Source organism: Erpetoichthys calabaricus, chromosome 7, assembly GCF_900747795.2.
Source record: "Erpetoichthys calabaricus chromosome 7, fErpCal1.3, whole genome shotgun sequence".
NCBI lineage: Eukaryota > Metazoa > Chordata > Cladistia > Polypteriformes > Polypteridae > Erpetoichthys > Erpetoichthys calabaricus.
Window position 1 is genome coordinate 70,535,172 of NC_041400.2, and position 27,346 is coordinate 70,562,517.

A 27,346-nucleotide genomic window follows, 5' to 3' on the forward strand; every position below is an offset into this window, starting at 1 on the left:
GTGACTGGAAGAAGCGATGTGCTCCCGGGATGAAGAAAAGGACTTTGACCTGACCCGGAAGGAAAACGGACTTGTGGGTTTGGCTTGGAGCCACTTCCGGGTCAGGGGCTATAAAAGAACTCTGGGAAGCCCAGAACACTGAGCTGAGCTGGGAGGTAGGGTGGCAAGTGTCTGGGCGAGGAGGAGAGAGTATTGTATTGAGTGAATAGTTTATTGTGTTTATGAGTGTGGTGGAAGGAGTGCTTTGTGCACTGTACGACAACAAAATAAATAGTTGTTATATTTTCACCTGGTCTGAAGAGGGTTCGAGAGGTGGACAACACGCCTATCTGCTACAATATATATATATATATATATATATACAGTGGAACCCCGGTTTACAAGCAGCTCGGTATACGAGTAATTCGGTTTACGAGCCGCGATCCGAGCAAAATTTCTGCCCGGTGTACGAGGCTTGCCCGTTTTACGAGCCGAGCTCCGAAACGTCACTGCTAGTTTCCGCTTCGCCTTTCTTACCCGGAAACCTCTACCCCTTCTACCCAGAGCCATATCATACATATTGGGCATTAACCATGTCTTCAAAGAAGGTAGGAAGTGGAAAGGACAGCAGCAAGAAGAAAAGGATGCTGTCAGTCGAGTTGAAGCAGGAAATTATAGAAAAGCATGAGAGAGGTGTGCGTGTGATGGAACTCGCCAAAATTTACGACCGCAGTACGTCCACGATATGCACAATACTAAAGCAAAAGGAGACCATAAAGAGTGTAAAAGTAGCAAAAGGCATGACCGTAATTACACAGCAAAGGTCATCTATCCACGAACAAATGGAAAACCTGCTGTTATTGTGGATAAAAGAGAAAGAGTTGGCAGGAGATATACTTACTGAAACAGTCATAAGCGAGAAAGCTCGCATCATTTACAATGACCTGAAGCAGAAAGAACCATCCACATCTACGGATGTAGTAGAACCAGAATTCAAGGCTAGTCATGGATGGTTCGACAGATTTAAGAAGCGATCAGGCATTCACTCTGTCGTAAGACATGGCGAGGCAGCAAGTGCAGACCAGAAGGCAGCTGGCGAGTTCATCACACGTTTCGCGCAGCTCATCGAGGCAGAATGTTACATCCCCCAGCAAGTTTTTAATTGCGACGAGACGGGGCTTTTTTGGAAGAAAATGCCCCGCAGGACGTACATCACAGCAGAGGAGACGAAGATGCCAGGACATAAGCCGATGAAGGACCGCCTCACCCTTGCATTGTGTGCAAATGCTAGCGGTGACTTTAAAGTGAAGCCACTGCTAGTCTATCATTCAGAGAATCCTCGAGCCTTTAAGACTCACAGGATTCTTAAAGAAAAACTGCAAGTGATGTGGCGTGCCAATCCAAAGGCATGGGTTACGCGGCAGTTCTTCATCGACTGGGTAAATCTCTGCTTTGGACCTGCGGTGAAGAAGTATCTTCAAGAAAACAAACTGCCTCTGCAAGCGTTACTCGTCCTCGACAATGCCCCAGCCCACCCGCCCGGTCTCCAAGACAACATCCGGGAAGAATATCAATTCATAAAAGTCCTCTACCTCCCACCCAACACGACTTCAATCCTGCAACCGATGGATCAGCAGGTCATTTCCAATTTCAAAAAGCTCTACACGAAGCATCTGTTCAAACGATGCTTCGATGTGACAGAAAATACGGAGCTAACACTCCGAGAGTTTTGGAAAGAACATTTCAACATCGTGCAATGCCTACGCATGATTGACCTGGCGTGGAAAGAAGTGACCAGAAGAACACTGAATTCTGCATGGAAGAAGTTATGGCCTGATGCAGTTGCAGCGAGGGACTTTGAAGGATTTGGTCTTGATATCGAGACCGAGACCGAGACCAACGTGCCCGACGTAGATCCAGTGCATGAAATCGTGTCCCTCGGCAAGTCGATGGGTCTGCAGGTTGACGAGGGTGATATCAACGAGCTTGTCGAGGAACATGAGGAGGAACTCTCAACACAGGAGTTGCTTGAGCTGCAGGACATGCAACGTACAGAGGCTCTGCAAGAGATCAGCGGTAGTGAGGAGGAAGTCGAGACAGAGAAAATTTCGACAAGTGAAATTAAAGAAGTGCTGGGAATGTGGGAGAAGGTTACAAGTTTCATTGAAAAGAAACATCCAGAAAAAGTTGCAACTAGTCGTTCTGCAGCAAATTATGATGACACCTGCTTGGCTCACTTCCGTAAGCTTTTAAAAAGCAGGCAAAAGCAAACGTCGTTGCATAGGTATCTTTGTACTAAAACTGAAACTGCTATAAGTGAAGGTGCCGAAAGTGCAGCCAAAAAGGCAAAAACAGATGATTAGCATAAAAAAAAAATCATACGTACGTAATGTTAAGTGTTAGGCTAAGTTTAAAGTTAAGAAAGTTTATTTTTTTACAATTCATGTACGTACGTACAGTTAAGAAAGTTCAATTTTAGTTTTTTTTGATGTGAAGGTGCCAAAAATGCAGCCAGTCCTCCCTCCCTCCCTCCTCCCTCCCTCCTTCCTCAGCAACTCTCCGTTATCTGCCGCCAAGGTAAGATTACATTTTCTTAAGTTGGTTTATCTTTTATTTAACTATATTTACTAATACATTATTTTGATGTTTGTTTCTTATTTAAAAACATGTTTTTTTTTCCATTATTTATGATATTTTGGGGACTTTTTGGGAGGGCTGGAACGGATTAATCTCATTTCCATTATTTTAAATGGGGGAAAATTTGTTCGGTTTACGAGCAGATCGGGTTACGACCTCGGTTCTGGAACGGATTAAACTCGTAACCAGGGGTTCCACTGTGTATATATATATATATTATATATATATATATATATATATATATATATATATATACACACACACATGCATACATGGAAGAGAAGGTCTGTGATACGGTTTGCATATTTGGATCTCCAACTGCAAAAATATTATATATATATATATATATATCTCTGCTGAGCATGGTAAATCCACCACTACCCGTCCCTTCTGTGTCATTTCCCCTTCTGCTGCTGAAGATTTTGCAGCTGCTTTTTCATCAATCTCCACATCATGTGAATCTACGGATGCTGATGTTTTATTGCAAACCTTCTATACTTCCTGCTGTTCTGTGATGGATGTTGTAGTCCCACTCAAACAGAGACAGTCCAAAGTCAAGCATGACCCATGGCTAAATGAACAAACTCGCTCCATCAGGCAAAACTGTAGGCGGCTAGAACGTAAATGGAGGAAAGATGGTCTCACTGTTACCTTTAACTGCATGAGAGACATGTGGTCTCAATACCAGAGAGCAGTCAGAGGTGCAAGGAACCGTTTTTTTACTGACATCATCTCAAAAAATTCTGGCAATCAACGTGTCTTATACAAAACACTGAATGCTGTCCTCTCTCCAGCTGCAACTGTTTTCTCTTCTCCCTCCAATGCTCTTTGTAATCAGATCCTTACGTTTTTTCTGGATAAGGTCACGAACATTAGATCCCAGATCTCCATTTCTTCTTCTGGCTCTGTTGATTTAGCCGTTCCTGTACACGGCTCCCTCACCAGCTCTGAACCCATTTCGCTCCCCCATCTGGAAAAAATCGTCGCCTCAATGAAGCCTTCGGGCTCTCCGGACGATGTGGTGCCATCCAGACTGTTGAAAGATGTCTTTCCTGTGATTCGATATGATGTCTTAAAGATCATAACTAGTAGTCTATCTTCGGCTACAGTTCCTTGTGCTTTCAAACACGCAGTTGTACATCCAATCGTGAAAAAACCTGATCTTGACCCTGCCGTCTTCCCCAATCTTCGTCCAATTTCCAAACTACCTTTCCTGTCAAAATTACTCGAAAAAGTAGTTTATGAGCAATTAATTCACACCTACAGGACCATCAGGTAATGGACCTTTTTCAGTCAGGCTTTAGGCCCCAACACAGCACAGAAACCGTGCATTTACGTGTCCTAAATGATGTCCTTTTGGCATTGGACTCAGGACTCTACGTGATTATGGATCTTCTCGATTTATCTGCTGCCTTCGACACAATCGACCACGACATCATGATCTCCCGACTTGAATCCTGGGCTGGTGTATCTGGCTTAGCCCTCGACTGGTTCAGGTCATATTTCTGCAACAGGACTCTTAGAGTCATGCTAGACGATTTTTCATCTGAATCAGTCCCACTCCCATGTGGTGTCCCCCAAGGTTCCATTTTGGGGCCACTACTTTTTTCAATTTACATCCTGCCTTTAGGTGCAATTTTTAGAAAACATGCAATCTCGTATCACCTATATGCTGATGACTGCCAAATTTATTTCTCCCTCAAGTCAACTGACTCCACTAAACCTCTTCTCAACTGCTTATCTGACATTAAGGACTGGCTGGCTGTAAACTTCCTTCACCTGAACGATTCAAAAACCGAGGTCATTGTTTTTAGTCCTGACCGCAAACAGACCCTACCCCTTGGCCTCGACTTTCTTCCCATTCCAGTAACTTCATCTGTTTCCAATCTTGGAATCAAAATGGATATGGTCCTGAAAATGGATGCTCAAGTCAACAGCACAGTAAAATCCTGCTTTTTTCCATCTCAGGCGAATTGCCAAGCTCAAACCAATTCTGCCTTACCACCTCCTGGAATCAGTAATCCATGCATTCATTACGTCCCGGCTCGACTATTCTAATTCCTGCCTATATGGTATTAGTAAAGCCACTCTTTCGAGACTCCAATTGGTTCAAAATGCGGCTGCAAGGCTTTTAACTGGAAGCAGCAGAAGCCAACACATTACACCGATTTTAAAAACCCTACACTGGCTGCCGGTTAGCTTCAGAATTGATTTTAAGATACTCCTCTTAACCTATAAGGCACTAAATGGTCTAGCCCCTGCCTACTTGAGTGTCTTGCTCCATCGTCACAATCCCCCTCGTGTTCTTAGATCCACAGATCAGCTGCTCCTAACCGTTCCCAAGGCACATTTTAAAGCTCGTGGTGAAAGGGCTTTTTCTGTCTGTGCACCCAGGCTCTGGATCTCCTTACCTTTAGTGGTTAGGCAAGCCACTTCAGTCGCCACATTCAAATCACACCTAAAAACTCACTTCTTCACATTGGCTTTTAATTCTTAACCTGTCTTATTTCCACTTGCTTTTTGCTATTTATCTGTTTTATTGGGTCCCCTGACCTGTTTTTTTTTAGTGTCTCTGTATTAATTCTCTCTTAATGTTTGTTTTTAATATTTTGCTTTTAGTCTTGCTTGTTTTAACTGTACAGCGCTTCGGTCAGTTGTAATGCTGTGTTTTTAAGCGCTTAACAAATAAGAATGGTATGGAATGGTATATATATATATATCAAATGAATGTCAACCTTTTGTAGGGTCTGTCCCTGAGACTTATTAATTGTCATTGCGAAGCAGAGCCTTAGTGGAAATTGGAGGCGTTTGAATTGAAATGGGAGATCAGAGGGTATAACGGGGATGCGAGGAATAAAAACTCTCTCCCCTGAGCCACCGCCAGTAAAAATAGTTGCCTGAATGAGGTTCTTTTGCAGACACGTGACCAGAAGTCTCGTGCCGTCACAAAGTTTCAGTAGCTGTACGCAAATCCACAATCGGTTTCATATTGTTTTCGCACGTTAGCAGTTAGGTAATGTGTTTTTGAATAGGTTTGATTCATGGAAGTGATCACTCCTGGTGCGTTCAGTCACTTCACGTGAGCCGCTCTCTTGTGTGATGTTGCGATGTCCACGGGTTTATTTAATGTTAGCTAAGACCCGGCAGTTAAAAGTTTCTCGCTACAGCAATTTTAACTCAGTCACAAAGTGATCCAAACTGTCGTTTAAACCTCGTGTCTTCTCATTAAACTTGTATCTCGCGAATATGGCATTGCAAACGGCAGCGGGTCAGTTCACGTGCTTACATGGGAGGCGTGATGACGCGATATATTTTGATATATATCAAAATACCCGCGCTTCGCAGTGGCGAAGTACTGCTTTAAAATTTTTATTAAGAAGAAAAGTAAACCTTTTTAAATTGAGGGAAAATGAATCAATAATTATTTGTTATGGATCTACTTGTATAGTATGTTGTCAGTTCTCCCCTCTGGTTGTAATATGACGAAGCTGTGTGCTGAGCTTACTGTTGAGCATGCAACGTACAGTTGGCCATGTGAAAAGCAGTCCTGCCTCAAATCAATGCCAACCTTTTGTGGGGTCTGTCCCTGAGACTTATTAATTGTCATTGCGAAGCAGAGCCTTAGTGGAAATTGGAGGTGTTTGAATTGAAATGGGAGATCAGAGGGTATAACGGGGATGCGAGGAATAAAAACTCTCTCCCCTGAGCCACCGCCAGTAAAAATAGTTGCCTGAATGAGGTTCTTTTGGAGACACATGACCTGAAGTCTCGTGCTGTCACAAAGTTTCAGTGGCTGTACGGAAATCCACAATCGGTTTCATATTGTTGTCGTACCTTATCAATTGTGTAATGTGTTTTTTGAACAGGTTTGATTTATGGAAGTGATCACTCCTGCTGCGTTCAGTGACTTCACGTGAGCCGATCTCTTGTGTGATGTTGCGATGTCCAGGGGTTTATTTAATGTTAGATAAGACCCGGCAGTTAAAAGTTTCTCACTACAGTAATTTTAACTCTGTCACAAAGTGATCCAAACTGTCGTTTATACCTGGTGTCTTCTCACTAAACTTGTATCTCGCGAATATGGCATTGCAAACGGCAGCGGGTCAGTTCACGTGCTTACTTTGGAGGCGTGATGACGCGATATATTTTGATATATATCAAAATACCCACGCTTGGCAGCGGCGAAGTACTGCTTTTAAATTTTTATTAAGAAGAAAAGTAAACCTTTTTAAACTGAGGGGAAACGAATCAATAATTATTTCTTAAGGATCTCTTTGTATACCATGTTGTCAGTTCGCCCTTCCGGTTCTAATATGACCAAGATGTGTGCTGAGCTTACTCTTGAGCATGAAATCTAACGTGGTTTGTGCCCTTCAGAATGAAAACTGTTTGCATTTACCTCTTTAATAAAAGGCGAGCTTTTAAGCCTGAGAAATCACCCCGTAAACGCACACGTTTAATTGCACATGTGTTAATATCTATGCTTACACAGTATTAAAAGACACTCAACAATTAACGTCATTTACCTTCGTTCCCACGTTTGACTCGTGCTGTAAATCTCTTCCTTGTTTTCACTTCACTTGATTACGTAGGAGGTGTAATACGTGATGACGCGATACGTGACTCCGCCTCCTCCATTAGAGTATATGGACAAAAAACAGGTTCCAGTTATGACCATTACGCATAGAATTTCGAAATGAAACCTGCCTAACTTTTGTAAGTAAGCTGTAAGGAATGAGCCTGCCAAATTTCAGCCTTCCACCTACACGGGAAGTTGGAGAATTAGTGATGAGTGAGTCAGTCAGTCAGTCAGTGAGGGCTTTGCCTTTTATTAATTAGTATAGCTAGATTTTTTTTTTTTCGCTACCTGTAAAGCTTGTGCTTCTTCGCCTTCTTTAAACTGAATCATATTCTGACCTGGTAAATGAATTGGTAATAATTCAACAGAATGCCTTCGACCATGCATCGGCAATTCCATTGAATGCCACCCAATTTCCACTGCACTGATGTACCGAGTATCTAAATATGCTTGAACTTCGTCCTGAAACTGTTCTTTGGATACATTCATGCATACTCTATCTTGCCCTTTATGAATGTACTTGTAGATGTACTTAATACTCATAACCGATGCACAATACACATCATTAATATGACCATCGAATCGTTTGAGTAAATATGGGTTATATGGTACAATCATTGAATTGTCGATCATCACAATTTTAACAACTTTCTTTCTGTGATAAGTGTGTTGTTCATGATGATTAACTCTTTGTTGATAATTAGGAAAGCCAGCCTTAGTCTTATCTGTTGAATTAACGAAAACTTTACGAAATTTCTTCAAACACTTTTTTTTTTGGAGTCCCAACATACTGAATCTTTTAAATGAGGTCTGTGAGACATGTGTTTAATGACTTTGTACCATAATTCAGGATAGGTTTCTCTGTTTGGAATTTCAGCACAGACAAAATGATCTGCATCATCAGGAGTTAATAATTTATTTTGTAAAGTAACCAATAAATGCATGTGAGGGTTTTGCAGATAAATTTTGTGGAAAGTGTGATACTTTTAAATGTATGGATTTGTATCCATTATTTGCTGTAGAATTTCTAATACTTCAGATCGTTTAACTCTTTTTCGATTCTATTTTGCATCGCTTCTTCATGATCATAACGTTTAAATTTATAAGATTTAAGAGGGCAGAAAATGTGTCTGTCAAAAGCATTCACACAAACGAGGTGAAAGTACTGTGTGCGTGGTTGTATATGGTTGAGAAGCGAACGTGACTTGAAAAAATCTCAAGGCCAAGGTCCCAACTCGCGGGAATTGAAAAAAATCTTACAAAAAGTCTCGTCACAGGTTTTTTTATTATAATTTTATTACAATATACAATAGACTCCCACAAAGTCACGGTTCAGCATTCGCAGACTCAGTCATTCGCGAATTTTTCCTTAGAATCTAACTATTAATTGTTAGTAGAAAGCGCAAATATCCTCTGCAATTTTTTATGGCTTTTATCGTGGCAATACTGTGCTGTTGAGAGAACCGTGGCTTGGGATAGTAAAAGTAGCCAATAGAATTTGAAACTGCAACTTCCAGCAGTCCCTGCAGTGAATCTTGATTGGTCTTCTGCTGAGAACAGGAAGCAACCGCTGAGGGAAACGCGGTTTGGGATGGTGAAAGTAGCCAATCCGAGAGCATTATTAATTTCTCCTTGCTGCTGATCGATTGCTGCCCTATGACACGACTCCAGCTGAGTGTTCTCATGTTTTTCATTTTGTTATTCTTAAACGCACAAGATGTCGCCGAATCGCTCTGCACCTTCTATGGCTTCTGGCACTTAGTCTAAGCACCAGAAGAAGTTTAAAACACTCTAGGAGAAGGTTGAGATTTGCTCCGGGAACTAAAAAGTTATGCTGCAGTAGCGCGCCACTATGGCATTAATGAAAGCACCGCATGCTACATAAAGAAGAACGAGGCAGCGATCAGGAGTACTGTATCTGTAAGTTTCTGTGATAGTGCGAAAAAGGTAACGACAGTCAGGATTAAATCTGCCTTGGCATTGTGGATCACCAACTGCAGGAAGAAGAACATCCCCTTGGACGGTAACATCATCCGTGAGAAAGCACGGAAATTTTACCAGCAGTTTGCTACAGGAGACAATGTAGCAACTTCCCATCACAATGTTCCTGAAACCTATAAAGAAAAGCCAGCACGAAACCCCACCAGAAGAAGACCCGTCCAAAGACACAACTCCTCCTGAAGCGCCTGAAGAAGAGGCACCACCCGAGGAGTTTTAAATCCTCTGCATCGTCCTGCACAGCTACTTCAACATCATCATCAATATCATTCATCATTGGTGAGTACCCGTACATTTTACTGTATTTTAATTAAATTAAATTATTATGTATTTACTCTATTTATAACAGAGAAAACGACAGTGCATACCAAAGAAAACGCTCTTGCATGAATTACAGTACGTATAGCAGTAACATTGGTATTTTACATTCTAGCACCACGGGAGACATAGCAGTACAGTACTGCACAGTAGATGGGTTTACCTTTACATTCTGTTTTTAGGTAATGTATTAAGGTAATATTTTAGGTAATGTATTAAGCTGAGTTTGCAACAAAATTAAAGTGCTCTGGAGGCATATTGCATTTAGGGTTTAAACTATAAAAGTAGGCATTTAAAAGGCATTTTTTAACCACATCCAAAAGTTGCAGTATTCCACAATTCTCGGGTACTCTAGGAACGTAATCCCCGCGAATTTTGGGGGTGTAGTGCATATATATATATATATTATATATATATATATATACACATACAGTGGAACCTCGAGATACGATCACCTCTGTATACGAGAAATTCAAAATACGAGGAAAGTATGAGCGAAAAATTCAGATTTAAATACGAGCATTGGCTCGCGTAACGAGCCACGAGCCAGGCTGTGGGTATAGCTCGCGGCTTAGCAAGGGGGCGTGGTAGCAGTTGCGAGCCGCGATCTGCGGTGTCTGCGTTTCTCACTTAAGTGCACAGGTGGGAAACTGCCCACATCCATGATTGTTCCTGTGGCTGATGGGCTGCAGCTGCCATGTCCTCCCCGCATATATAGAGAAGCGCGAGCCGGTTAAGGGGGAGAAAAAGTAAAATAAAAGAGACAGAGAGAGAGAGAGAGAGAGAGAGAGAGAGAGAGAGAGAGAGAGAGAGAGAGAGAGAGAGAGAGAGAGAGAGAGAGAGAGAGAGAGAGAGGGCGAGGGCGAGGGAGGGCGGGTGAGTGAGTGCAGGCTCGCGTGTAGCTGAACAGGCGAGCCAAACAGCTGAAGCAGGACGGTGTACAGAAGGTCAGCTGCATTAAGAGTGTCTCGCCTGTTGCAGAGCCCGCAGGTGAGACGCTAACAGAGAAGAAGCACCGGGGATTGTCGTCTGTTTTTTAAAGACGGCATCCTTTTGACATTTTAACCTCGTGTTAAAGGATTGTTATTCTTGTGTATTTTAAACCTCCACTTCACAACTGTTTTAAGGATTATTTATTTAAAGATTTATTGAATGCTCTACTGCACTTTGGACACCTGTTTTGATTCTTTTAATAATCAGTTATATTATTTACCAGTGTTATTTATTAAAGGTAGACTACAGTATATATAATTTATCAGTGTTATTTGTTAGGAAAATTGATTTTTATGTTAATATATTTGGGGTGCAGAACGGATTAACTGGATTTCCATTATTTTCAATGGGGAAGTTTGTTCTAGATGCGAGAAATTCGCTATACAAGCTCAGTTCTGGAACGAATTAAACTCGTATCTAGAGGTTCCACTGTATATATATATATATATATATATATATATATATATATATATATATATATATATATATATATATATATATATATATATACACACACACACACACACACACACACACACACACACAGTATATATATATTTTTTAACACACAAAAAAAAAATTATATAAGCGTTAACAGGGTTGGCTGGCATAGTTAAGCGCCTCTCGCACACGCAGATTTACCTTGCCCCGTCTTCCCAAGCACTGCACCACCAGCCTCGGGTAAACTTGATATGTTTACCTAAGAATTGTACTAGAGGTTTTATATACATACATGAACCATTGTACAACAACTTTGATGCTAAATAATTACTACTATACCATGTACAACATGTACAATTCCAGGATGAATATTTGTGTTTTCCAAAGAAGTGACCATTACTCCAGTATAAATGTTAAGCATCCTTATTAGGCATAGCATCATAAACATCTCTGCTTTGTGGTTAATGTAAGTGGCAAAAACTGGAATTCAGAACATTAGACATTGATTCTGAAGTTCACATAAAGTTAATAGTGGTAAATATTTTCAGTGTGCTACTCACCCTATCTTCATCAAGAATGGCACACTGATACTCTTCATCAAATCCTTCATAAAATTCACCTATGTAAATTAAGAAGGACTTGAGTTAAATATCTCATAGGGAAAAACAGAAATATAGCTTGCACGCACACAGCCATTAAACATAATTATATACCAAATTACCAAGGTGTAGACTACAAATTAATGACTCTAATCTCCCCTGTATTTTTCTGCTCTGATTAGATATGACAGGAATATATAGAATACAAGAAGGAAGACTGTTTTATTTTTTGTCTCTGTTTCATTGATCTATCTTAAAATTATATTTTCCATTTTGCTTATTCACATAGCTTTTCTCAAATGGAATGACACAATAATAACAACAAGTATTCCTTTCTGATTAAGTTAAAATTGTAGATACAAAAGCTTTACTTCAAAGCTGTAGGAGACTAGATTTGAACCCCAGGGCATACCTCTACCTGTGCAGTCTATGTTCTACCAATGTCCACCTGGGCTTTCCCTCCAGGTTCTCTGTTTTTCCCTCTACATGGCCAAAGATGTGTGTTAGGCTGACTGCTGAATTTAAACTGGCAACCTATCAATATGTGTAGTGAATGTGCCATAACCCTGTTCAGAGTTGACTGCTGCCTTGCACTACATATAAGAATCATGTCTGGTGCTATGACCTTGAAATGGGCAAGCAGGTAGACAAAATGGATTGATAGATAGTGGGAATAAAAACCCGCAGCTTTGGCAGTAGCACTGGTAGCAAACAGAATGCATTGGTTATAGTGAACATGTTCCCCGATATCTCAATATACAGTATATTGGTCTAAATTGTGTCAGTTAGTTTATGTATTAAAGTCAGTTACTTTCATACATAAAAATATAATATATTGTACAATGTTAGAAAAAATGTGCAACTTGTCAGATTTTATCTGAATCTGGCTATCGAGTGAACACAGATATATTTTATTGGAAAGACTGCCAGGGAAAAGAGCTTAAGCTACGTTTCTTTTAATTTTAATATTAAGTCAACTGACTGCTTTAATCAACTGAAATGCTTACAAACTATGGAGTTAGCTTACAAACTATGCAGTTACTGTTAATACATATTTTAACTGACGAAAATGCAGATAGGAGTATCCTTGAAAATGTTGATTTTTATTATTATCAGCCACTTTTAATGGTTTAAGAAAATGAACATTACATGAGATGCAACAGAGATTTGCCTTGATTAAAATCGTAATATACAAACTTGACAAGCCATCAAAGGATTTTATCTTGCCATAATGTATGTTGAAACTGTGCATTTAACTTAAACTTCACTCACTAATATGCTGAATAAAAACAGAATTCATTAAAAAGTGTAAATCATTGTGCTTTGATTGCCGATTCCTTGAGAAAGGAAAGTGTCCATACCTTCCTTTGCCAAATCCCCAATATTGATAAAGGTTAGTCCTGTTCTGTCTGCCAACTCCTTGCCCAAAGTGGTTTTTCCAACTCCAGGTGTTCCTTTAAAAGACAAAACATTTTGACAATTAAATGTGTAATTTTTAGTTTATATATTGTTCATTTCTAAAAAAGAAAAAGGCTATTTAAATGTAAAATATTTTATTTCACAATACACAACAGAATAGAATGATGAATGAATGACAAACAAAACAAAAACAACTCAGGAGCAGTACAACAAAACTTTGAAGAATTAGTATATCCAATAAATCAGAAAATGGATTAACGGGTTAAAGGAAGAAAAAGTCCTGAGGCTAGGGCTGGGCAATATGGGAAAAAAAAATGTATCACTATGAATTTTTTCATATCACGATATAAATCGAATCACTATTTCTGTCAAGGTTAAGAGTTCCTTTTTACTCCTAAGTGAGATCTGAAGATATCATAAGGTTGATTTTGGTTTAACCCTGTGTTAGGATATAGTGGGTTGGAAAATGACTGACTATCTGGTCTGCCAGAGCCAATCCCAGCCAACACAGGGCGCAAGGCAGGAAACAAACCCTGGGCAGGGCGCGCACACACACACACACACACACACACACACGGGACAATTTAGGATCGCCAATGCACCTAACCTGCATGTCTTTGGACTGTGGGAGGAAACCGGAGTACCCAGAGGAAACCCACGCAGACACGGGGAGAACATGCAAACTCCACGCAGGGAGGACCCGGGAAGTGAACCCAGGTCTCCTAACTGCGAGGCAGCAGTGTCACCCACTGCACCACCGTGCCGCCCATTAGAACATCATATAACCGTATTTCAAATAAATAAAATAGGTATAATATAATAAACGAAAATCTTAATTCTGACCAGTCAAAAGCTTCAAGTGTTACAGGAAAACACAAACAAAATGCACAACTCAATTCTTTGGTCAATTCCAAATAAATAAAATAGGTAATACAAAATAAAAATTCTCAATTCTGACCAGTCAGAAGCTTTCAGGTTTTACAGGAGAACACAAAAATGTATTGATCAACTCCAAATAAATAAAATATTAATAAATAAAAAATATTAATAATAAATAAAATCTAAAATTAAAATCTTAAAGCTTTCAAGTTTTACAGGAGAACACAAAGTAAATTCTTTAGTCAGTTACAAATAAATAAAGTATGAATATAAAATAAATTCTCAGAAAAACTACCTCTATACTGTATCCTTTCCTTTAAATGGATTCAAACATTTTAAATGTTTGGGAAACAAACCAACAAACAGACAGTAGACAAAAAACATTCTGTATATATCCTCAGTAAAAATTCAAACAGCTTTAAACAAAGGAGAACATAAACAAAACTGACATATTCACTCAATTGTGCTCAGCTTATGCTCCAAGGCAAACAAGGCACAAGAAATCCCCATCAGTGCAGCACTTGATTGGGTCTGGGACTGTAAATTCTTGCATTGTGTGTACTCTAAAGTATGGCACTGCTTCGGATGGTACAAAAGATTAGTGGTATTACCGGTCATTGTTGGAACATGCTTTCAACAAAATTTGCAGTGCATACCACTCTGCTTCTTGTCAGACTTTAAACAAACAAAATATCTCCACACTACCGAATTCCTCAGACCTTTCTTTTCAAAAACATCCTCATCTTTTGAGCAGTTACATCTGCACAGCTTTGCAACAGTGCTGTGTTTCTTGCGGTCTTTGCATACTTGAAAAAACGCATGTAAAAATAAAAATAAACAATGGAGGTAAAGGGCTGTTGCATGCAAACTAAGCATTGTGCAGTCTTCATTAGACCAATATAACATTGGCAACAATGATGGAGCTTTCGTTCCCACCACCTCATGCATTCCTTGCACTGCCAGGTGATCCTCCAGTGCTGTGGACTCACTTGATTGAATCTTTTGAGACTTATTTAACAGCAGTTGCTTTGGACAAGATCAGCGATGTTCGTAAAATGTCCATATTCATACACTCCCTAAGCACAGAAGGCCAACGTATTTTTAAAACCCTCAGAACTGCAGCTGGATATTTCTTATCAGCGAGTCTCCTGGGATCTCATTTTTCTGTGGCTCAGAGTGTCACCATCTGACGAATTCTGTTCCGCCAGTGCCATCAGCAGCTGGGGGGAGTCAGTTCATCATTTTGTGGCTGTCTAGCGGGATTTATCCAGCTTTTACAAGTTCAGTGAATTACATGACGGATTGATCAGGGACCAGCTTGCAGAACATGCCAGTAACCCTAAAGTTCGTGAAAGATTACTGATGGCATCAGATGATATGACTCTTGCGAAAGCAATCGACGTGGCATTTCAAATTGAATCAGCTGCCAAACACACAGCCAAATTGGAGTTTCTTGGCTCAGTGACAGCCTGTAGCACAATAAGTCACTGAAGCTTCCTGCCCTATTAGTGAGGAGGCGATTTCCTTTCGGGGCAGCTCCAGTGTTCACTATATGGGGCGGTTGCAGTCCGCTTCAAGACATGCAGGAACTGTGGCTCCGCCAGTAATAAGACTAGAACTCTGAGCTGCCCTGCAGAGGGACACAGGTGCCGGAAGTGCGGGATGCTTAACCATTTTGCTAAGGTCTGTCGCTCGGCTCCCACTTCCTCTGTACAAAAGAAACAGTCGCCTTCTATTAAGAGTGCATCAACAACCATTCACTCAAAGAGCTCCACAGCTCCCACCATTAAAACTTGCACTATGCAGTTTGACAATGTGCGTCTTCCTCTGTTGTTGGACACGGAGGTGGTGGTGTCTCAGCTCAAATGGTCCACTGTAAAACAATTTTTCTCTCACTCAACTTTCACTGCTCCTTCTGCTGTTCTATGCAGTTATGGCAGCGCTAAAATTGAAGTAGTTGGCAAACTCTCCCTACCTGTATGCTATGGCCAAAAGTACTTGCCTGACTTCACATTTCATGGTGCATGCCATGGTCCCATCTTGTTAGGCCTGGACTTATTTACAGCTCTGGGATTTATATGCCAGGACACTGAGGGGCCTGCTGTCCTCACTGTCAGCTCACCATGGCTTCAGTAACAGCCAGCTCTTTTCAGTGGGTTGGGTTGTATCTCAGCTTCTAACTACCAACCACTGTTTGATCCTTTCAAATGCTCAAACCCTCCTCAGAGTTCCACTTGCCCTCCAAGAGGGTGTAACTGTGGGAATGCAAACCTGTTGGAGGCGGGCATCACTGAACCAGTTAATACTTTTGACAGCGAAAAAAAAACAGGTGGGTTACGGCTATGCATTGACCTCAGGACCAGAAACAAAACAGTAATACAGGGTGGGGCATAAAGATCTCCCACATTTTCAAGGGGTATAAAAAATGAACGAAGCCATCTCAAAAACAAAACAAAAAAAAAACCAAAAAAAACAAAACCAAAAAAAAAAACTATACATTTCTGAAAAGTACATAAAAAGCACTTTTGTTTTAATGGGTTTTAAAAATTATATCAGGCAAATGGCAGTGTCATTGGCAATACATTGCTGAAGATGTTCCCGGAAGTTCTCCATCATTCTCCAGGTCATCTCAGGTGGAATGGCATTGATTTCCTGTCTGATCCTTTCCTTCAAATCCTCAAGAGATCGAGGAAAGGAAAAAGTCACATGGGCTTAAATCTGGTGGCCGGCACTTCTCCCCCTTAAAGAGATCAAATGCCCAGGGAGCATTTCCCTCAACACTCCGAGTGAATATTGTGCTGTGTGAGCTGTGGCCCCGTCCTGTTGAACCCACACATGTTCTGTCCTAGGTCTGCCAGGTGATTTTCTTTTCAGTGTGGACCCAGTTGCCCGAAGATTAGAAATCCGTAGCAAAATCGTTTTTTGAAATGGTACACATGCATTTCGACTGAGCACGAAGCATGTACGCTCTCTGCGTCGCTGTCACAGAATGGTTGTTCTCATAATATGCTTGAACAACAAAGCCCCGATGTTCACTGGTCCAACTCAAGATGGGTACTGAAAAGGTAGAGCCTAACCTACTGAATGAGAGATACCCCATCTCTCTACCACTACTACAGCCCACACAGTTGTCCTTCAAAATGTAGGAGATCTTTATGCCCCGCCCTGTACCAGGTAAATACGCACTGCTGAGGAGCTCACCGCTCAGTTCCATGGCTTAAAGGTATTTTCCAAAGTAGAACTTTGTCAAGGGCACCTGCAAATTAAAGCAGAGCTTTGACTGCCTCTGTCACCCAAAATGGGGTGTTTTATTACACTAGGGTTCCATATGACCTCTGTTCAGTAGGTAATGTTTACTATCTGTGCAAGGATCCCTGGGGTGGTCATCTATTTGGATGACAATGTTGTGCATGACCAATTCCCAGCACCCCATGATGAACACCTGCAGTAAGTGTTCAAAGTATTAGCCACATCACTTCACACTGAATGGCGATAAATGTGTTTTTTCAGTGCCTTGAATAGAGTTTGTGAAATTTAGTCTGACTGCCGATGGCATCTCCCATAAATGCAGTTCATCTGGCCTCACTTCTTAGAATAACTGCCTACTATCTCCGATTTCTGCCACAGTACTCTTAACACCATAGCCCCACTACGTCACCTGCTGAGGAAGGATGTCCCTTTGTCCTGGACTCCTGCCTGCTCAACAGCTGTTTGTCTCTTGAAGGTACAGCTCACATCTTCACCCTTCTTTGGCTCACTTTGATGTCTCTAGCCCAACTTGTTACGTGCGATGTTTCCAATGTAGCACTAGGACAAGTTTTGTCCCAGCTACAGAATGGTACTGAATGACCCATTGCCTTTGCCTCCCGGGCTCTGAGTACAGCTGAACAAAAGTTCTCTGTGGGCGAACATGAAGCTCTAGCTTGTGTCTGGGCTTGTGAACGATGACATGTTTCTTTATGGGCGTGCATTCACATTACGCACTGACCATCAGGCACTTAAAAGCCCTATTGTCAACATCAGGAACTGCGCACAAGCCCCTTAGAATCTGCCGCCTGTTGGAAAGACAGCAGCAGTAAATTTTAATATTACAGTTCACTCCTGGGTGTGAAAATGTTGTGGTGGACCTGATGTCCTATACTTTCCCCTGCCCCACCACAGACCCAAGACCTGACACAAATGAACCAAACCTTATTTAAATGCTCCACTTTTCACGTTGAGCCACTGTCTCCTTACAGGAGCATCAACAAGCCTCTAAACTTGACCCTGTTCTCTCCCAGCTGTGGATTTTCATTTATTCAGGTTGTCCCTTACAGATTTTGGAGGAGCTGTCTCCGTACTACAGAATACGTGAGGAGCTGTCTTGTTGGCATTAATTTTGTATAGCCCGTGGGACTCGTAAGTTGTTTCTAGCTGCCTCAGATCACACATCTTGACCACAGCTCATGAAGTTTATTTAGGCATTGTATGAACTAAACAGTGCTGCTGAGATATAGTGTGGAGAATTATATGGTGTCCACAGCAACCTTGGGAACACATGCAGCTGGATATTTGTGGAGAATTCCATGGAGTTCCACACCACCAACACTTTCTCATTGTGATCTATGACTTGCATTCCAAGTGGCCTGAAGTGCTGCCTACTGGGTCCATTACAACATGTGCAGTGACTGATTTCTTGGATTCTCTGTTTGCCCACTGGGGTTTACCGTCTGCTAAACCACTGACAAAGGGCCCTAGTTCATATCAGCTGAATTCTCTTCTTTCTTAGTCACCTGAGGCATTTGTTACATTCGGACGGCTTTATATCATCCAAAGGCAAATGGGGGATTAGAAAGACTGAATCAGACTTTTAAAAACGGCATTAGGACTCACAAGTTGAGGGCTGCATATTTTCAAGTGCAAAAACACTCAACTACAGGCAGCTCTCCTGCATGTCTTATGTTAGAGCACGAGCTGCATTTTCCTCTGGATTGTTTGTGGCCCCAGGCTGCAGCAAAATACAGTAATCCCTCGCTATATCGCGCTTCACTCCATCGCAGATTTTATATGTAAGCATATTTAAATATATATCGCGGATTTTTTGCTGCTTCACGGGTTTCTGCGGACAATGGGTCTTTTAATTTCTGGTACATGCTTCCTCAGTTGGTTTGCCCAGTTGATTTCATACAAGGGACGCTATTGGCAGATGGCTGAGAAGCTACCCGGCTTACTTTTCTCTTTCTTTTGCGCTGACTTTCTCTGATCCTGACGTAGGGGGATTGAGCAGGGGGCTGTTTGCACACCTAGACGATACGGACGCTCGTCTAAAAATGCTGAAAGATTATCTTCACGTTGTGATCTTTTGTGCAGCTGCTTCCTGAAACGACATGCTGCACGGAGCTTCGCATACTTAAAAGCTCAAAGGGCACGTATTGATTTTTGATTGAAAAACAAACTCTGTCTCACTTTGTCTGCTCCTGACGGAGGGGGTGTGAGCTGCCGCCTTCAACAGCTTTGTGCCGCGGTGCTTCACATACTTAACACTAGAATTACCAGAGCCTACGAAAAAACTCGTATATCCGGCCCACCTTAAATTGCTTCTTAAATCCGTTCACACCGCTCCGCCAGCATCCTTTGTCCTCTAAATGTGCTGGTAAAAGACAAGCTGCCAGCAGCCGGCTATTCCATCCCCCCACCGAGTTAGAACGTGAGCGAAGTTTTCCCAGCTCATGCCTTGATTGATTATGTGGGAGTGAAGTGGAGTTTTACAGTGGAAATAAGAGATTGTTATTTTACAGTAATCTGTGTAAACACATTGTTAAAACAGAAACTTTGTCATATTTTATTAATAAATGTTACAAAATGTAGTAGGCATAAACTATAGAATGTGTAAAGCCCGAGTTCCAAAGATCAAATAAACACTTTCACAAAAGCTTCCAAAACGGTACAATAGCCTCCGTGGCGTAGCGTGTTAAGATTTGCCTCTTAGAGCACAACAGCTCTGCCGCCTCACAGACCTGAGTTCGATTCCCCGCTGGGGATAAAATGTTGCTTTTTTTTTCTCTTTTTAACCTCAAACGGACATAAAATTTATAAATTGGTATGCACTGTCAGTTAATGAGATCGTTATATTTTCATGTGGGATGCTCCTTTTAAAATATTTTTTTAACAATTGAGACTGCAATTAACAGGAACAACTGTCCTTATAACTGTTATTTTTAAGATTTATTATTAATCAAGTGCATGTGTGTACTGTATAATATTAAAAAAAAAAAGCAGCTTACTACTGAAAACGGCAAATATAGGAGTGAGTGGGGATCGAACCAGGACTCTTGATTACACTTGGTTTGCGTCTGTACTTGCGCTGTTACTTAGAGAGTCAGATCGGGGGAGGGGTGATGTTAGAGCGGGTGAGCTCATTCAGTGCTGCAGAAACAACGCACGTTGATCTTTTTTTCTTTCTTTCAGTACATGTGCCTGTTTATTTATATATCTCTGCCTGTCTGTCTCTCTATTACGCAGTGCTCGTCTGTCTGTGTGTTATGGATCTTAAAAATAACAGTTATAAGGACAGTTGTTCCTGTTAATTGCAGTCTCAATTGTTAAAAAAAATATTTTAAAAGGAGCATCCCACATGAAAATATAACGATCTCATTAACTGACAGTGCATACCAATTTATAAATTTTATGTCCGTTTGAGGTTAAAAAGAAAAAAAAAAGCAACATTTTATCCCCAGCAGGGAATCGAACTCAGGTCTGTGAGGCGGCACAGCTGTTGTGCTCTAAGAGGCAAAGCTTAACGCGCTACGCCACGGAGGCTGTTGTACCGTCCTTGAAGCTTTTGTGAAAGTGTTTATTTGATCTTTGGAACTCGGGCTTTACACATTCTATAGTTTATGCCTACTACATTTTGTAACATTTATTACTAAAATATGACAAAGTTTCTGTTTTAACAATGTGTTTACACAGATTACTTTAGAATAACAATCTCTTATTTCCACTGTAAAACTCCACTTCACTCCCACATAATCAATCAAGGCATGATCTGGGAAAACTTCGCTCACGTTCTAACTCGGTGGGGGGGGATGGAATAGCCGGCTGCTGGCAGCTTGTCTTTTATCAGCACATTTAGAGGACAAAGGATCCTGGCGGAGCGGTGTGAACGGATTTAAGAAGCGATTTAAGGTGGGCCGGATATACGAGTTTTTTCGTAGTATCTGGTAATTCTAGTGTTAAAAGAAAAACAGCCATATTGATCTGTTTGCTTTTCTCTATCTCTGTGACATGATCTGCTCCTGACAAGCACTCCTTTGAAGAGGAAGATGTGTTTGCATTCTTTTAATTGTGACACGGAACTGTCATCTTTGTCTTGTCATGGAGCACAGTTTAAACTTTTGAAAAAGAGACAAATGTTTGTTTGCAGTGTTTGAATAACGTTCCTGTCTCTCTACAACCTCCTGTGTTTCTGCGCAAATCTGTGACCCAAGCATGACAATATAAAAAAAACCATATAAACATATGGTTTCTACTTCGCGGATTTTCTTATTTGGCGGGTGGCTCTGGAACGCAACCCCCGCGATGGAGGAGGGATTACTGTACAGCCTCAGCAAAATACATTTTCTGAATGCCTGCTAACAATAAAGGCACATTTTGATTAGAAGCATAGGGTGAGGTTCCTAAAATTCTGGGCTCTTGACTGGGTAAGAGTTCGCTGTCCCCATCATGACCACAAGCTACAATCCTTCTGGTCTTCACCTCTACAGGTTCTTAAACAGCTTGGCCCTGCTACTTTTCAGCTCTCTGATGGATCACAGTGGCACGCAAGTCAACTCCGGAAGGTACCTACTACAGTGAGTACTGATATAAATAGCAATTTAGATCTGTAGTGCCTAGAGCAGGGGTGCCCAAAATGTCGATTGCGATCGACCGGTAGACCGCGTTGAATTCAAAAAATTTTTTTTTTAGATGTTAGTCTATCATATCCTCTCTATGGCATTTGCCACTTGATTGACATACAGCCAGTCTGAGATCTCTTTTCTTCTAACACATGGGTCATCCCACGCACACAATCAAATGCGCGAGTTACTGCAAAACTCTGGCTATCTAAGTGATCTAGCTAGCCTTCCAATTTATATCGACTAAAGAAGGGGTATGAAAAAAAAAAATTGGTATGGGGGTTTGTGGGGCTGGACATGTGGAACTGGAAGAGGAAGATTTTTCTCACAATGTCACAATCGAAGTGCGTTTGTCTGATCTGTCAATCTATCATTGCTATTCCAAAGAAGGAAAATGTGAAAAGGCACTTTCGAACTGTTCCTGAAAACTACGAAACTGACTTCCTTCCGAAAAAGTGATCTGACCAGCATGTTAAATGAGCTTAATTTACAGCTGCAAGGAAAAGACAAAACCATGGTCAATATGATTAGCTCAGTTAATGCTTTCAAACAAAAAACTGCAACATCTGTCCTCAAAGCTACAGCGCCATGATTTGGGGAACACCCAAAACCTCGTGTCAGTGCTGGACATGCAATGGAAGGCGTGTGTGCAACCTGACTGCATACGCTACACAGAGCAGATTGAAATTTGTCTGTCAAACTTTGACAGACGGTTTCAAGACTTTGCTTTACTTGAGCCAATCGGTACATTTATGTGTCAGCCTTTTCCCACATGATTTTTAAGTCCAAATACCGTAGTGACCATAAATGTATTGAACTGTTATTGTGCCATAAGGGTTATTCAGTTATGCAAGGTACGCCAACATATATTTTATATATAAAGTGAGTTTAAATTATAGAGAAGGCAGTCATTATGCAGTTAAATGAGCACCTCACTAAATATGCTATTCTTGATAAATTTCAGTCAGGTTTTAGAACAAATCATAGCACAGAAACTGCACTCGTTAAAATAGTAAATGATTTGCGGGTAAATGCAGACAGAGGTCATTTATCTGTTCTCATCCTCTTAGATCTGAGTGCTGCATTTGACACCATTGATCATAATATTCTTAGAAATCGCCTTAGTCAATGGGTGGGCCTCTCTGGCAGTGTCTTACATTGGTTTGAATCCTACCTGGCAGGGAGAAAATTCTTTGTTAGTTGTGGTAATTATAATTCAAAGACACATGATATCCTATATGGTGTTCCACAAGGCTCCATCCTGGGTCTGCTGCTCTTCTCAATCTACATGCTTCCATTAGGTCAGATTATCTCAGGACACAACGTGAGCTACTACAGCTATGCTGATGACACACAGCTGTATTCATCAATTGCACCTGATGACCCAGAATCTCTTGATTCACTAACACAATGTCTAACTTGTATCTCAGAATGGATGAATAGTAACTTTCTCAAATTAAATAAAGAGAAAACCTAAATCTTACTGATTGGCAATAATGGATACAATGAGGCTATTAGAAATAAACTGGATGCATTAGGATTAAAAGTCAAAACGGAGGTAAAAAGCTTAGGGGTAATTGTTGACTGTAATCTAAATTTTAAATCACATATTAATCAGATTAATAGGACAGCATTTTTTCCACTTAAGAAACATAGCAAAAGTTAGATCTCTTATATCACTGAAAGATGCGGAGAAATTAGTTCACGCGTTTGTTTTCAGTCGACTAGATTACTGTAACGCACTCCTCTCAGGACTACCCAAAAAAGACATAAATCGTTTGCAACTAGTGCAGAATGCAGCTGCTAGAATCCTTACCAGGAAAAGAAACACCGAGCACATTTCTCCAGTTTTGATGTCACTACACTGGTTACCTGTGTCATTCAGAATTGACTTTAAAATTCTGCTTATGGTTTATAAAGCCTTAAATAATCTCACCCCATCTTATATTTCGGAATGTCTGACACCTTATATTCCAAATCGCAACCTCAGATCCTCAACTGAGTGTCTCCTTAGAATTCCAAGAGTAAAACTTAAAAGAAGTAGTGAGGCGGCCTTCTGCTGTTATGCACCTAAAATCTGGAATAGCCTGCCAGTAGGAATTCTCCAGGCTAATACAGTGGAGCACTTTAAAAAACTGCTGAAAACACATTAATTTAACATGGCCTTCTCATAATTTCACTGTAATTTAAATCCTGATACTCTGTATATCCAATTCATTATAATAACTATTCATTCAAAATCTGTACTAACCCCTACTCTCTCTTCTGTTTCCTTTTCCGGTGTCCTTTTGGTGATGGCTTGCGCCACCACCATCTACCCAAAGCACCATGATGTTCCAACAATGATGGATGGATTAAAAGCCAGAAGTCTGTATGACCATCAGCATCAAGTGACTCTGTGAGAACCCTAACTACAAAGAGGACTATTTCATTTATGTTAGGTAGAATGCCCAGAGGGGACTGGGCGGTCTCGTGGCCTGGAACCCCTACAGATTTTATTTTTTTCTCCAGCTTTCTGGAGATTTTTTTTTGTTTTTTCTGTCTACCCTGGCCATCAGACCTTACTCTTATTCTATGTTAACTAATGTTGTCTTTTTAATTTCTTATTTTGTCTTTTATTTTTCTTTTCTTCATTATGTAAAGCACTTTGAGCTACTTTTTATATGAAAATGTGCTATATAAATAAATGTTGTTGTCGTTGTTGTTGTTATACAGAACTGTGCAAAGGTTTTAAGCAGGTGTGAAAAAAATGCTGTAAACAAAGAATGCTTTCAGTAATATAAATAATGATTGTTTATTGTTATCAATTTACAAAATGCAAAGTGAGCGAACAAAAGAAAAATCTAAATCAAATCAATATTTGGTGTTACTACCTTTTGCCTTCAAACCAGCATCAATTCTTATAGGTACACTTGCACAAAGTCAGAGATCTTGTAGGATTATAGTCAGGTGTATGATCAACCAATTATACCCAACAGGTGCTAATGATCATCAATGTCACATGTAGGTTGAAACACAGTCATTAACTGAAACAGAAACAGCTGTGTAGGAAGCTTAAATCTGGGTGAGGAACAGCCAAACTCTGCTACCAAGGCGAGGTTGTGGAAGACAGTTTCATGTCATGGCAAGATTGAGCACAGCAACAAGACACAAGGTAGTTATACTGCATCAGCAAGGTCTCTCCCAGACAAAGATTTCAAAGCAGACTGGGGTTTCAAGATGTGCTGTTCAAGCTCTTTTGAAGAAGCACAAAGAAACGGGCAACGCTGAGGATCGTAGACGCAGTGGTCGGCCAGGGAAACAGTGCAGCAGATGAAAGACACATCAAGCTTATTACCCTTCGAAATTAGAAGATGTCCAGCAGTGCCATCAGCTCAGAACTGGCAGAAACCAGTGGGACCCAGGTACACTCAATGCTGAGAAATACAGGCAGATACTTATCCATCATTCAATACCATCAGGGAGGCGTATGATTGGCCCCAAATTTATTCTGCAGCAGGATAACGACCCCAAACATACAGCCAAAGTCATTAAGAACTATCTTCAGCGTAAAGAAGAACAAGAAGTCTTGAAAGTGATGGTATGGCCCCTACAGAGCCCTGATCACAACATCATCGAGTGTGTCTGGGATTACATGAAGAGACAGAAGGATGTGAGGAAGCCTACATCCACAGAAGATCTTTGGTTAGTTCTGCAAGATGTTTGGAACAACCTACCAGCCGAGTTCCTTCAAAAACTGTTTGCAAGTGTACCTAGAAGAATTGATGCTGTTTTGAAGGCAAAGGGTGGTCACACCAAATATTGATTTGATTTAGATTTCTCTTTTGTTCATTCACTGCATTTTGTTGATTGATGAAAATAAATGATTAACACTTCCATTTTTAAAAGCATTCTTTGTTTACAGCATTCTTTCACACCTGCCTAAAACTTTTGCACAGTACTAATATAACATTTTTAATGTAGCCAGATTGACCTGGTCATTTTAAAAGTATCTCGCAAGCCGAAAAAGTGTGGGCACCCCTGACCTAGAGGATGTATGTTCGCCTGCTTTGGCTTCACTGGATCCCCAGCCAGAGCAACCACTTATACCTTCTCCTCAACCAGTGAGAACCTGTTGGTTAGTGAGCTGTTGTAGCTCTCCTTTTCCGTACCTGTATTTTCCAATTGTTTCTTGGGGGGAAGAAGGTGATTATTGTATCTGTACAGCTTTGCAACAGTGCTGTGTTTCGTGCTGTCTTTGCATACTTGAAAAAGCCCACATAAAGACAAAAAAGAGACCACGGAAGTAAAGAGTTGTTGCATGCAAACTAACCATTGTGCCGTTTTCATTACAGCAATATAATATGAGCCTTGGGGTACATCTATTGGGGTGTCTTCTTCGGTAACGATGATTGCCCAAACCTCCCCTGAGTTTTCACTTACATTTTTTGTCTTCATTTTCTCTTTTATCTCACTCCCACTGCTGACGTACTTGCATGCATGGCTGCTGCAATGCAAACAGTAGCATGTGTGGTGCTGCCAGCTCCATGACGTGTAGCGCTGTGAATACTTTCCGGATGCACATCACTTTTTCCACATTTTGTTATGTTACAGCCTTATTCCAGAATGGATTAAATTCAGTTTTTTCCTCAGAATTCTACACACAACACCCCATAATGACAACGTGAAAAAAAGTTTACTTGAGATTTTTGCAAAATTGAGCTCAGGTACATCCGGTTTCCCCTGATCATCCTTGAGATGTTTCTGCAGCTGGCCGGCCATCTAAACTGAGCGATCGGGGGAGAAGGGCCTTAGTCAGGGAGGTGACCATGAACCCGATGGTCACTGTGTCAGAGCTCCAGAGGTCCTCTGTGGAGAGAGGAGAACTTTCCAGAAGGACAACCATCTCTGCAGCAATCCACCAATCAGGCCTGTATGGTAGAGTGGCCAGACGGGAGCCACTCCTTAGTAAAAGGCACATGGCAGCCCGCCTGGAGTTTGCCAAAAGGCACCTGAAGGACTCTCAGACCATGAGAAAGAAAATTCTCTGGTCTGATGAGACAAAGATTGAACTCATTGGTGTGAATGCCAGGCGTCACGTTTGGAGGAAACCAGGCACCGCTCATCACCAGGCCAATGCCATCCCTACAGTGAAGCATGGTGGTGACAGCATCATGCTGTAGGGATGTTTTTCAACGGCAGGAACTGGGAGACTATAAAGGGAAAGATGACTGCAGCAATGTACAGAGACATCCTGGATGAAAACCTGCTCCAGAGCGCTCTTGACCTCAGAATGGGGCGACTGTTCATCTTTCAGCAGGACAACGACCCTAAGCACACAGCCAAGATATCAAAGGAGTGGCTTCAGGACAACTCTGTGAATGTCCTTGAGTGGCCCAGCCAGAGCCCAAACTTGAATCCGATTGAACATCTCTGGAGAGATCTTAAAATGGCTGTGCACCGATGCTTCCCATCCAACCTGATGGAGCTTGTGAGGTGCTGCAAAGAGGAATGGGCGAAACTGGCCAAGGATAGGTGTATCAAGCTTGTGGCATCATATTCAGAAAGTATTGAGCAAAGGCTGTGAATACTTATGTACATGTGATCAGGGGAACCAGGATGCACCTGAGCTCAATTTTGAGTTTCATGGC

The 27,346-nt window shown here is 41.1% G+C and overlaps 1 protein-coding gene across 2 annotated transcripts in view; it reads right to left on the reverse strand.

Annotated features, from left to right (window-relative positions):
* The window catches only part of ak6 (adenylate kinase 6), a 76,510-nt gene that overhangs the window by 32,735 nt on the left and 16,429 nt on the right, over positions 1-27,346 (reverse strand). For both annotated transcript variants that reach the window (XM_051930161.1, XM_051930162.1), the window contains exons 2-3: positions 12,906-12,998; positions 11,506-11,564 (exon numbers count right to left, since the gene is read on the reverse strand). In XM_051930161.1, coding sequence (XP_051786121.1) covers positions 11,506-11,564; positions 12,906-12,998 — 152 coding nt within the window. The remainder of the gene's footprint in view (positions 1-11,505; positions 11,565-12,905; positions 12,999-27,346) is intronic.